Below are 14,061 nucleotides of genomic sequence, written 5' to 3'. Positions count from 1 at the left end.
TTCAATCATATCAACAACATTTTGTTGTTGTATCGCATGTCTCAAGTGATTTTGTTGGCTATATCATGTAAGAATGAATAACAGCACATTGGTACCCTGGACCATTATTGTTATTATTATTACATTAGTAATTAGGTTTTCATTTTTAACACTTTGACTGCAAGGTACAAGTCGCATATTATTGAGTCTGTCAAAATGCAACATACAAGAGAAGCTGTATCTCCGTTTTATAGCCATTGTAGACACAGCCAGCTTGCTGGTGAGCTTTGCTACTGTTATCTACAACAATGCTGCCATCTAATGAATAGCCATAGAATTTATTTTATTTTGGTGGCGACTGCTTGTGGAAAAGAGTACTATAAACAGACAGACCCAAGTTTTGTCCTAGCAAAAAAGGTGTACAGCTGCTGATGCTTTGAAACAACTACAGTAATCCCTCCTCGATCGCGGGGGTTGCATTCCAGAACCCCCCCAACGAAATAAGAAAATCCGCGAAGTAGAAACCATATGTTTATCTGGTTATTTTTATATTGTCATGCTGGGGTCACAGATTTGCGCAGAAACACAGGAGGTTGTAGAGAGACAGGAACGTTATTCAAACACTGCAAACAAACATTTGTCTCTTTTTCAAAAGTTTAAACTGTGCTCCATGACAAGACAGAGATGACAGTTCCGTCTTACAATTAAAAGAATGCAAACATATCTTCCTCTTCAAAGGAGTGCGCGTCAGGAGCAGAGAATGTCACAGAGAGAGAGAAAATCAAACAAATCAGAAATCAATAGGACTTGTTTGGCTTTTAAGTATGCGAAGCACCGCCGGACAAAGCAGATGCAAGGAAGTGAGCAATGTGAAGGTAGTCTTTCAGCATTTTTTAGAGGAGCGTCCGTATCCTCTAGGCCAGTGTGCGAACAGCCCCTCTGCTCACACCCCCTCCGTCAGGAGCAGAGAATGTCAGAGAGAGTGAGAGAGAGAAAGGCAAACAATCAAAAATCAATACGTGCTGTTCAAGTTTTTAAGTATGCGAAGCACCGTGCGGGAAGCATGTCGCTTGACAAAGCAGTTGCACGGAAGAGAGCAACGTGAAGATAATCTTTCAGCATTTTTAGACGAGCGTCCGTATCGTCTAGGGGTGTGAACAGCCCCCCTGCTCACACCCCCTCCGTCAGGAGCAGAGAATGTCAGAGCAAGAGAGAGAGAGAGAAAAGCAAACAATCAAAAATCAATATGTGCTGTTTGATCTTTTAAGTATGCAAAGCACCGTGCGGGAAGCATATCGCTTCACAAAACAGCCATATGTAAGCCCAGCAAGGAAGAGAGCAATGTGAAGGTAGTCTTTCAGCATTTTTTGAGAAGCGCCCTATCCTCTAGGGGTGCAAACAGACCCCGTGCTCACAATATATTTGAGGAGTTTTATTTAATACGTAATACGCGCTCTGGTTGGGTAGCTTCTCAGCCATCTGCCAATAGCGTCCCTTGTATGAAATCAACTGGGCAAACCAACTGAGGAAACATGTACCAGAAATTAAAAGACCCATTGTCCGCAGAAATCTGTGAACCAGCAAAAAATCTGCGATATATATTTAAATATGCTTACATATAAAATCCGCGATAGAGTGAAGCCGCGAAAGTCGAAGCGTGTTATAGCGAGGGATTACTGTACATTGTTTTGCAAGATGAATATTTTGATGTAATGGCAGTGATCGAGACTGTGACAATCAATTGGATGATGTGGAACCTGTAGGCTCTGGCACTGAGGCGGTTCGCTGCACCAAAGTCATTTGTTCATCATGAGGCGTGCAACTTTTTACGACTGTCAGTACAGCACTACATGGACATTCTGCCACCCACTGAGCAAAAACGGTCAGCATCAGCTACCAAATGTGTTGTGTGCAATATACGTGGACGCCATAAATAAATACATTATATTTATGACACATGCATCTAAGCCTGCGTGGTGCCGTCCTTCAAGGACTTTGTTTCAGGTGGAGACTTTTAGTCATGTTTTTGGTGAAAATAAAGTAATTTACTGTTTCCATACATTTTGACACCGTTTGATAATAAAAATCATTGCTTTCTAATACATTTCTTTACATTTTGATTGAGTTTGTTATTTATAATAAATACATAGGCCTCTACTGCACTGTCCTGGTAATAAATTATGTGGCAGTCAATGTGTTAAAGGCAGCACATCAACTAGTATGTGTATTGTTGTGTATTATTGAGGCCTTTAATGACCTCTTGGGCACAACCATCAGCAGTGTGTCTGTCTGCAGAGAGAGTGTCAACCGTGTCACGAGGTTTACTTCTCAGCAGTGACATTCATGTCTCTGGTGACTCTTCCTATGAAGTCAGTAGACAGATTGGGAGAACTTGGGGGTCATGAGGTCACTGGAAAGGCATGTATGGCACTCCTGATATCTCTGCAAAAGGACGAAGGTCCAAGTCTTCAGAGCCCTGGTGCTTCCTGTCTTGCTATATGGCTGCGAGACATGGACGCTATCCAGTGACCTGAGATGAAGACTGGACTCCTTTGGTACTGTGTCTCTCTGGAAAATCCTTGGGTACTGTTGGTTTGACTTTGTGTGGAATGAGCGGTTGCTCATGGAGTCCTGAATGATGCATATTACCTGCATTGTGAGGGAGCGTCAGTTACGGCACTACGGCCATGTGGCGTGTTTCTCCGAGGATGATCCAGCTCATAGAATCCTCATTGTTGGGGACCCGAGTGGCTGGACCAGGCCAATGGGTCGCCCACGTAACACCTGGCTGCAGCAGATAGAGGGTCATTTCCGGTGGGTGGGACTGGACCATGTGTCTGCCTTTTTCCAATCGGCAACCCGAGTTGTTTCATTGTGTACCAGTGCATGCTCCCCAACCTGACTTGACTTGATTATTGTGGAATTTCTGCCTTTATATAGCTGCTTTATAGTGCCTTGCGTGTACAGTTTTATCTGCAAGTGGACAGCTGCTTTTAGCAAAGAGAATTACTAGCTTACAATAAGGAGACCAAATGGTTAAGCTGCCCCTGTGCCAATCACTGAAGCTGGTGCCTGCTCACTGTGCTGCTGCTATTGGCAAATGTCTTTTCCTCAGCTGCAAACCTTGAATATATTGCAGAGATTCCTGGGTTGATTATCTTAGATCACCTACACTCAGTTACTGTTAGCTGTATTATTTATATGAACGTTACATGTTGGCTTTATAGCACCCCACGTGTACTTTCTTACCTGTATGTGGACACCTGCCTCAAACAAAGAGACTTACTAGCTGTGCACAAGCAGACCAAGTGGTTGCTGGCTACACCTGTGCCAATCACCAGATCAGGCGCCAGCTCACCTCGCTGCTTTGTACTGAAGATGTGTTTTCCTAAGCTGCTAACCCTTGTGGGAATATGGCAATCACCCACACCAGGTGCTCTTAACAATACACAAACAGTATCAAATTAATATTATTATAAAACTCGATAAAACCAGTGGTAGCAAAAGTAGGAAATGTATTTGAAAAGAAACTTTTCAAGGTTAAGAAATATATATTTGATAAAGAGGCATATTAAAAAGTACTTCTGCAGAAAATAAAGGTGATGGAAGAGGAGTCTTTTAAAGTCTGACTGCAGAGCTGCTTCAGATTGTAGTTCAGACCACTGAGGTCCTTGTCAAATTTCTTTGGGCCCTTCACCATCTCGGCTCTCCTTGTATTTCTCTTTCCTACTGTGCTGTGCCTGCCTTCGTGACCTGGCCAGCATGCATCACAGGTCTAACTTCATATCAAATTAAGAACAATTCAAAGAGTAATGAATCATTGTTTACCTTTCTTGCGCTGTTTGTCCATCCGGATCCTAATTGTCTCAGGTCTAATAAATTAAAAAACTGTTTAGGATTCTTAAAGATACAAAGTTCAAGTGAGTAAAGGTACAGAATTTAAAATCAGTCTATAGCAGTCATTCGAAATAGACACAGAGCGTGTTTAACATGGCGTTAAAGAGTCCCGAGTTTAAAAAGTTTAAGGAGACTCTGTTTTAAATAAAGTCAAAAGGCACAGGTTTTCAAATTGCTCGGGTGCTCTTATTTCTGACAGGTTAATCAGTGTTAGTTCTCCCAGTTCCCATTTTGGCTTCTATCTTGCAGCCCAAGTTCTTGTTTTATATTTTGATTAAAGAACAGTTCAGTATTGTGAGTTTTGAATATTAAAATCTTCATATTGCTTATTTTTATTCCAATGCAGTGTAACATTGCCATTAAATACTTCTGAAGTCCAAATTTTTGGGTTGCACTCCGGATTGACCTCATAGATGACCCTGCTTTTAGAAAATGTTCTGATATACAACAGAGAGATGGAAGAAAACCCTGAACATTCATTCACTTTCAAGTTTTGGTTGTTTATATATATATATATATATATATATATATATATATATATATATATATATATATATATATATATATATATATATATATTGATTGTAATATAGACGCTATATAGCGCCTGACCCGGCACAGACTGACGCAGAGGCACGTAGTCCCCGTGTCCCACAGGCCCAACACAGTCCCAAAACACTCACAAATATTACCACTACACTCTTCTGTTCTTCACCACCACTCCTGCTCCTCAGGCTTAGTCCTCTTCCTCCTCCCGACTCTGACTGTCTTGAGTGGTGGTGGCTGGCCTTTTTTATACCCCACCCGGAAGTATTCCAGGTGCTTAATCACCTGGGCCTAATTGCATTTCCAGGTGGGGCTGAGGAATTGACCAGCCGGGCTGCAAAGTCCATGCAGCTCCCCCTGGCGGCCATCCGAGCCCCCAATCAGGCTGATGAGGACTCCGCGCCAGGTTGGGGAATCATCGTCTGCCAGGGAGGCTGCCACCAAGCGTCCCGGGGGAGGTATTGAGCTGCCCACGGTGGCTCCCCTGGAACAGATGCAGCAGGGCATGGGACCCGGCTGTCCTTTACAGTATATATATATATATATATATATATATATATATATATATATATATATATATAAAAGGCATTTGTATTTGACATTAAAAATTAGCTTTAAGTTTGTAACATGTGCATCTTTATTTGTTGTTCAAGTTGGAGCTTTCATAAGAAATACTAATTCAGTGGAAATCAGGTAAGGGGGGCTCTAGAAGATTCTGCTTAGGGTCCCAGTTCGGCTGGGGTGGCACTGGTCACATGAAGGCAAGAGATGGCAGGCACTTTCAGCATTATATGAGCTTTATGAAAAAGTCTGCCACCTGCTGGACATTGCAAATACCACACCTTTCCATTTGATCTAAGTAGGTGGATTGGCAATTCTAAATTGTCCACACTGTGTGCTTGGTATGTGTGTGTGTGTCCTGCGGTGGGTTGGCACCCTGCCCAGGATTGGTTCCTGCCTTGTGCCCTGTGTTGGCTGGGATTGGCTCCAGCAGACCCCCGTGACCCTGTGTTTGGATTCAGCGGGTTGGAAAATGGATGGATGGATGGATGTGCCTGCTGTGTACAAAAAAGTTGATTCATAAATAGCAATACAACAGTGACTGCATCGAATCATGTATTTCCAAAGGTTTATAATAAAGAATAACAAGTTATATGGTTGTGTTTTTAAAAGTCAGTTTCTTTCAGTAGTGATGAGTGTGTGTTTCTTCATGGAAATAATGTATTGTAATTTTCTTTGAATTAAACAAAACAATACTTGATTAAAGAAAAGAAAAGAAAAATGCAAATAGCACACATACTGCAAATTTCAGGCACACTTTGCCCAGTTGACTTTATCAGACTCGCTTTTAGAAGTTTGCTTTAGCAGTTCCAGACAAATACTACGTGATGTTAAGTTACTCCCCCCAGCTCTTTCCGTTGCAAAAGAACGTCTGTTTTGGCCATATTAACATCTTCAGTAAGTTCAGTACAACCGCCTGAGTGCATTTTCTCAACATGACATAATAATTTAAAGTACTGGAAATTAATGCTCTTGCTGTCTTCGCCCTCACTGAAGGGTAGAGTTTGCAAAGAAGGGTGGCATTGTGCGCTCTCCATAAAGACAATGAAAAATGCTGTTTGTACACGGCAAAGTTTATGCCATTGTGACCTCTAAACCGAGGAGACAAGCTGAAGTCTCCCCTACAATAAAGGCATACATTCATTTGCCCCAAAAACCTGCATTACTGAATGAGCCATCATTTATAAACTAAAAAATACACAGAGTATTATTGTAAGAAGCATGAGGGCCTTTAAGGGTTGCGTAGGCATTGTGATGTGGTGGGCTCTCAATTGGTAGGCTGCTTGTTCAATTCAGGTCTGTTTCCTGCTGCGTGACTTTGAGTAAATCAGTTAACCTGCCTGGGCTTCAGCTATTTAAAAAAATAAATAATAAAAATGCAAGTGGAACCTTGTTTTGCAAGCATAATTCGTTCCGGAAACGTGTTCGTAATCCAAAGCACTCGTATATCAAAGTGAATTTCCCCATAAGAAATAATGGAAACTCAGATGATTCGTTCCACATCACAAAACTATTCCTATAAAAATGATTAATACAAAATATAAAGTAAGAATACATAAAACCTGCACTTTACCTTTGAAAAGAATCATGACTGGTGTGAGTGAGTTTCTAAACTCTTGTGGGATTCCACCCAACGAGACGACACGCGGAAGAGCGTCCCGAAGCAACCGCAGGCTCCCAGCGCTGTAGCAGTTCGCCGTAAAAGCAAATCTGAAAAGATCGGGGACATGCTGTAAGCACCTGCTGTTGATGGGTGATACAAGGAACGTTATAAATACGCAGGGCACAGTATTACTTAGCCACTAACCTGGTCACGACCCTGCCTGACTGCTGTGTCTGTGTATAGGAGAGTGGCAGATCCCGCTACAATAAATAATCGTGCTGTTGCTGTTTCAAGCTGAATAAAGTTGATGTCGCTAAAGTACGCGTGGTCACGATGCTATAGTAAACAGTATACGCTCGTACGGATGTTGACTATATGAGTGAGGCACGCCGACTGAGCCCTAGAATAATAATACATTTTATTTATATAGCGCCTTTCCCATGCTCAAGGCACTTACAGAATATAATAAAGAACAGCAGCGTATACAGTATATAGCATTGTACAAACCAGATAAATACATAAAGATTAAGACAGTGAATTCTGAAAAAAATAACGATTACCCACAATCCCGCAGCGAGAGAGAGAAGAACCATCAGCTCAGTTGTGATCATGTGACGCTCAGCCGACAAAGCATATACATACTACTCATATTCAAGTCAAAATTTATTAAAAATTTGAGCTCATCTTGCAAAACACTCGCAATCCAAGGTTCCACTGTAACTGTGTATCTGTCGTGTACCTGTTGATGGTATTTACTGTAGAAAGGTGCTATATATAATAAAGGAAGGGTTTGGGCATGCTACATTGGCTAGTCTATAGTTTTTCACGATAATAATAATAAATTAGTTGTTCATTAATAAATAGAATCTATTCTAACTATCTAATGCAGTGGTTCCCAAACTCAGCCCTGGGGACCCACTGTGGCTGCAGGTTTTTTAATTATCCTAATTAAGTAAGTTATTTCCCAGTTTCTGTGTTTTGGAATCAACGTAGAAATTACAAACTAAGTTTGGAAGATTTTTATTAAAATGTAATAAGCAGTTATATGGGGAAGTATGTATTTTTTTAAGTTGTTACCAGTATTTTCAACCTAATTTTCATTCTGCTTTGCCAGGTATGTGTTTGACTAATTAGCGGGTCTGACACTGAAGTCGTTGCTGCTTTCATCGTCCCGAGTGTCTTCTCTGCTGGTTGTTAATTGTCACTATTAGGGTTAATTGAAGGGAGCAAACTACACTGGGAAAGAGGAAAATAATAGAAAAACAACAAAAGAGAGTTGAGCATTTATAGCTTTAGAAAAAAATAGAAATATTTCTAAATGTCTTATAAATGTAAAAACCGTACTGTTGTGTTTTTCTGAATGCAGAATAAAAGAAGGGTGAAAAGTACCAGCTAATTAAATGAGATCACTTGTTATCGTTTATTATAACTGATTGTGAATCTGGTTGGAACAAAAACCTGAGTTTGGGAACCACTGATCTAATGTATATGTATATTTATTATTTCTGTTTAGGTTCTGAATGAGTATTTTCATAATGTCTGCGAGTTGGATCTGGTCTTCAATTTCTACAAGGTGAGTTGCCTGAAACATGTAACCTCTATTTATTTCACTTGTACTGCCGCCAGACATAAAGGTTTTATTCACATGTGCTGCAAGTTTTTATAAACTCTTCTGAACACTCTACTAACACTGGGTAGGACCACCTTTTGCTCTCAGAACAGCCTTAATTCTTTGTGGCATGGACTCCACACATCTCATGCACGTCAGAAGAGGTCATCCACCTGAAACTAGGCATGGTCAGGCCCTGCCAGTACTTGGGTGGGAGACCATCTAGGAAAAGCTGGAGTTGCTACTGGAAGAGGTATTGGAGAGGCTAATGGTGGTGTGTGTGTGTGTGTGTGTGTGTGTGTGTGTGTGTGTGTGTGTGTGTGTGTGTTTTTGGGGGGTTACTTACCCTGTGGTCTGAGTGTGGATCCAAATACCCCAGTGCAGTGACGGGGACACTGTGCTGTAAAAGTGGTGCTGCCCTTCAGATGAGATGTAAGATTGAGGTTTGGACTCTCTGTGGTCATTAAAGATCCATGGGTATCCTTCATAAAAGGGCAGGATGTATCGCAATATCCAATCTAAATTGCCCACTGTGGTCTAATCATTCTGGCCCCCTAAACATGCCCTGTCCCCAATTTGGTTATTTCTCTCACCCCTTCACCAACTAATAGTTAATGTGTGGTGAGATTACTGGCACAAAATGGCTGCTGTTGCATCATCGTGGTGGATGCAGCACATTGGTGTTGGTTGCAGTGGCTCCCCACTCCCTATGTTAAGTGATTTAAATAGTGAGAAAAGCGTCACATAAATGTAAAGAATTGTTATTTGTTCTTTGAGATTGTGGTCCACGTTGACATGATTGTATCTTACAGTTTCTACTGATTTGTTAGTTGCACATTCATGCTGCAGATGTCCTTTTGTATTACATTCCAAAGTTCTTCTACTGGATTCCGGTGACTCAGAAGGCCACTGAAGAACACTGAACTCATTTCGTTGTTCATGAAAACAGTTTGAGATGACTTTAGCTTTGCGCCATGGTGTATTATCATGCAGGAAGTAGACTTCAGAACAGGGATCTCAGACTCCAGTCCTGGAGGGCCGCAGTGGCTGCAGGTTTTCACTCTAACCCTTAATTAGTGACCTGTTTTTGACTCGCTCTTGAAGACTCAGACCCAATAATTTGTTTCTTTTTCCTTAATTAGCAGCCAAACAATAATGAGATACAAAATGAACCAAAACATGTGTCCATCATACGATATCTAAAAATAAAGGTGAAGATCTCAGGAATGTTGATTTGCTCAGGTCCACTAAACATTTTAACAGAGGTCTTTTGAAATTTTGAAAATGTGTGCCATTGCACAATGACAGCAGCAGCAAGCCATGGAATTGAAGAACGGGTTTAATTAACAACACAACTCGGCGCCTAATTAAGCAACTGGTTGGAGTTTGAGGCCCTGACTTGGTTGGTCTTCTGTTGGCTCACTCACTTCACATTTCATTTCTTTTTATTGAAACAAATGAAGTAATTCAGAGGAGTGATGAAGAAATTCCAGGGAACACATCAATAAAAATGAATTCAAAAGAAGTTAAATAGCAGCAAAAACAGGTCACTCATTAAAAAAAGGGTTAGAATGAAAACCTGCAGCCACTGCGGCCCTCCAGGACTGGAGTTTGAGACCCCTGCTTTAGAAGATGGGAAAATTATGTCCACGGAGAGAGGTGCATGTTGAGCAACAATACTAAAATAAAATAGGCTGTGGCATTCAGAAGATGATTAATTGGTATTAATGGACCAAAGTGTGATGATCAATGGATATTAAAGTGTACCAAGAGAACATTCCTCACACCATTATCAATCACCACCAGCCTGGACTTTTGACGCCAGGCACGTTGGGTGCATTCATGCCAAATTCTGACCCTACCATATGTGTGCCTCAATGGAAGTCCGGATTCATCAGGTCAGGCTCCATTTTTTTCCAGTGTTAAACTATCCAGTTTTGGTGAGCCTTTGCCCACTGCTGGCACAGCTTTGTGTTCTTGGAATGGGACGTAACTTGGTCTTCTGCTGTTGTAGCCCATCAGCCTCATGTTGTGCATTCCGATATGCCCTTCTGTACACCACAGCTGTTCAGAGTGGTTACAGCGAGTGTAAAAGGAAAAGCAAGTAATGTAACATATAATATGCAGAAGTAAAATGTGTGGTGTGGGAAAATGTAATATTTAATGAGTAGGTTTTGTGCATGCAAGCAAAACTCATTGATAACACTGACCACAGTGATATATTAAATACTGATTGAACTTCATTGCTGCCTACAAGGAGTAAAGATGAGAATTCGAACAATAGCTTTACTTTAATCATAACTTTGACCCTACAAGCATGAGACAGTACTGTTTAGTCTTTAGATGAATCATCAGTGGTTATCAGATACACTCAACATCCACTTTATTAGGTCCACCAGGTTGGTAATGCACATAGCCCGCTTCTCCAAACGGCCAATCATATGACTGCATTTCAATATATAAAGCATTTAGAAAAGAGCAAGAGGTTTAGTTGTTTTTTGGCCAAATACTAAAGTGAGCAGACCTCATAATCTAAACCACTTAGACCTTGGGATAATTGGTTGGTTGTGGGATTTTTGTGCAGAACAATCTCTGGAGTTTATGGAGTGTGGAGCATTAAACCAAAATTATCTGTTGTTTGCCAGTTCTGTTAATGGGTTTGGTCAAAGAAGAATGGACAGACTTGTTCAGATTGACCACAAATATAGTAATCCCTCACTTATCGCGGGAGATAGGTTCCAAGGCCGACCGCGATAACTGAATTTCTGCGAAGTAGGGACACCATATTTATTTAATTATTTAACGTGTATTTGGACATTTTTAAACCCTCCCTGTATAGTTTACAACCCACCCTTTACTCTATTAAAAACAGGGACAACTGCTAAGCAATATGAAATTGGTAGATAAGTTTACACTTACTGTATAGCGAAGTACATGTAGCAGCTTGTAGGCGGTCATGACGTCGTCGACCTTGTTGCAAAGATTCCTAAAGCAGATTCCATCCAGACTACTGCCTTATCACGTCCACTTGCAACTCGTTTTGCACCCTGGTTAAAGGACACTGCGGCCGTAGATCTTATATGCTTTTCCTCCTTTTTAAATGAAAAGAATCGATGTCCTGCAGCGGTGTAGCTGTTCCCTTCCTTCAACATATCCAAAACTTTTACCTTTTCTGCAATCATTTGCATCTTCTGTTGGTGCTTGGACACAGCCCCTGAAGCAGGAGCACGTTAATGCTGAATGAGTGAGATGAGACTTCCTGGTTAATGCAGCACTCCGTCGCTGAGCCAATCAGCAGCACACAGGAACTTAACTACGTGCTCTGATTGGGTAGCTTCTTAGCCATCCACCAATAGCATCTCTTGTATGAAATCAACTGGGCAAACCAACTGAGGAAGCAAGTAAAAAGACCCATTGTCCGCAGAAACCCGCGAAGCAGCGAAAAATCCACGTTATGTATTTAGATATGCTTACATATAAAATCCGCGAAGTCGTGAATCCGCGATAAGTGAACCGCGAAGTAGCGAGGGATTACTGTATACAAATAACCACACTTTATAAGAGCTGTGGTGTACAGTAGGGCATCCCTGAATGAGTACTGAGAAAAGCGCTATATAAATGTAATGAATTATTATTATTATTTATTACTAGACAATGTAAGATAAAACGGGCACGAGTTTGTGTCAGCAGTGAATGAAGAACAAATGATAAGTAACGAAGAAGTTGTTTTGTAATGATTGTAGTCCGCTTTACTCATTACTGTACAGGCTTGTACTGTTAGTTGATGAATTTTCCAGGCCTATAGTATAATATTGAATGATGAATGTTCCAGTACAATATGGAATAGTAATAAGTATAAGCACCACAAAGCTGATATAGGTGTATTGAATGAATGCGTAATTGAATCAGAATGTGTAATTAGGCCTGGAGCTGTAGTCGAAATCGCCTTTCAGGCCTCTAGAGCTTTAATCGAAGTCGCCTTTCTCTTTGAATTTTGATTGCAAGATCCTAAATGCCCGGGTTCCTTATTCCTCATCGCTTCGTTATATGCACTGTTCTTCCAGATGGGCATACATTGGTTGTCTGCTCTTATGCATTCAGAGCTTCCCCTGTGACTTAAAACAGAATCCAAATTGTTTGTTTCTGTCACAGACTAGTTGGAGTGAGTCATTGGGTATGCCGGGCTGTGATCAGAGATCACAGAAATGTGCTGCTGGCTGCCTTCGACTCGCCAAGATAATGTAAATGATGGTAGCGACTGTGAAAATGTGAAAATGCCACCTAATATGGCATGGCCTTAAGTCGTTCCAAGATGCTTTATAAAGTGGTGCTTGATCATCAGTAGACTCCGGAGCAGTTGAGATGATCCTGAGAGGTTCATTCTACTAAGCAGATGAGTCTGCTGGTTCTCGAAGAGCAAAATTTCCACTTTGAGTATCGGGGAGAGTCTTTGCAGAACAGAGACTGGCAGTACTGTGGAGCAAAGGCGTCCAGGGAGCAGTAGGTCAAGTCGGGAGTTTTTAACTGCATCCTTGTATTATTTGGACACCAGTGTTTAAAGGAAAGCCGAGGAATCAATGGGTGATGCAGGTCACCGAGTGTACAGGTGTTACTTTAGAATAAGCTCGCTGAAATACCTGGCAGTGCCCGGGAGGAAAATTGAAGTTTTATTTTTGTTAATTGTTTGAGAAAAATATAATTCTGGAGCACACCAGAAACATTTGTAGTGTGAACTGGATGATAACATACATACGAGACCGCAAGATTTTAACAAAAACAAACATTAAACGACAAACAAATAAGACTACGGATTTTTCATGATGAAACTGTCAGTTGCTATTACAGAGCAGACCAGAAATGTTCTGAGTGTCAACTGGATGATACAAAGATTTAATTTAAAAAAAAATTACAAATTGACGGATTAATTTTTGTTTTGTGGCAATTAAATTAATATTATTATTATTATTAGGTTGATATAATTCTATTACCACAACAACATTGTTACAATAAGAATAATGTAAGATGAAAACATAATTAACAAAAACAAACATTAAACGACAAACAAATAATAATACGGATATTTCATGATGAAACTGTCAGTTGGTTTTACGGAGCAGACCAGAAACGTTCCAAGCGTCCACTGGATGATAACATACATACAGTGGGTATAGGAAAGAATCCCCCCCCCCCATTTGAAATATTCCCATTTTTTTTCTTTACCGCCCTAAATGTAAACACACAAACTCCTATTTCTTCCCAGCTTTACTTACTCAATGCCACCTCTAACTTCAAGTGAAAGATATCACAGCTACAGTTCAAAAGAATTATAAAAAAATCAAAAAACAAGACCTACTGAGATTAATAAAGGATCACCTCCCCCCCCCATGTCAATGTCATTATGTTGACCCCCCTTTTGCTTTAATGACAGCCTTGAGTCTGCTGAGATTCTTCTCTATCAGCTTTGCACATCTAGACTAAGCCCACTCGATATTTGCCCCCACTCTTCTTTACAGAACAGTTCACGTTCGGTCATATTGGATGGTGAGTGTTGGTGGTCTGCTATCTTCAGATCTTTCCACAGGTTTTGAGTGGGCTTTAGGTCTGGGCTCTGACCGGCCACACCAGGACATTCACTTTTTTCTCCTTCAGCCACTGTGTGGTCCATTTTGCTGGGTGCTTCGGGTCGCTTGTCGTGTTGAAATGTGAACATTCTGCCCATCTTCAATTTTCTGGCAGAGGGTAGCAGGTTTTCCTCAAGAATTTGACCGTATTTTACCCCAGCCATTTTTCATTCTACCCTAACGAGAGCCTCAGGCCCTGCGGCAGAGAAACACCCCCACAACAGGATGCTGCCCCCTCCATGCTT

The 14,061-nt window shown here is 41.0% G+C and overlaps 1 protein-coding gene across 4 annotated transcripts in view; it reads left to right on the top strand.

Moving 5' to 3' along the window:
* ap2s1 (adaptor related protein complex 2 subunit sigma 1) overlaps positions 1-14,061 on the top strand; it is a 372,915-nt gene that overhangs the window by 123,812 nt on the left and 235,042 nt on the right. For all 4 annotated transcript variants that reach the window (XR_007936347.1, XR_007936346.1, XR_007936348.1 and 1 more), the window contains exon 4: positions 8,100-8,159. Coding sequence is in view for 1 of the 4 variants with exons in the window: in XM_051934442.1 (XP_051790402.1) it covers positions 8,100-8,159 (60 nt within the window). In the remaining 3 variants the exon portion in view is untranslated. The remainder of the gene's footprint in view (positions 1-8,099; positions 8,160-14,061) is intronic.

This window comes from Erpetoichthys calabaricus, chromosome 1 (genome assembly GCF_900747795.2).
Source record: "Erpetoichthys calabaricus chromosome 1, fErpCal1.3, whole genome shotgun sequence".
Lineage (NCBI taxonomy): Eukaryota > Metazoa > Chordata > Cladistia > Polypteriformes > Polypteridae > Erpetoichthys > Erpetoichthys calabaricus.
This window is presented reverse-complemented; position numbering and strand designations above follow the sequence as displayed.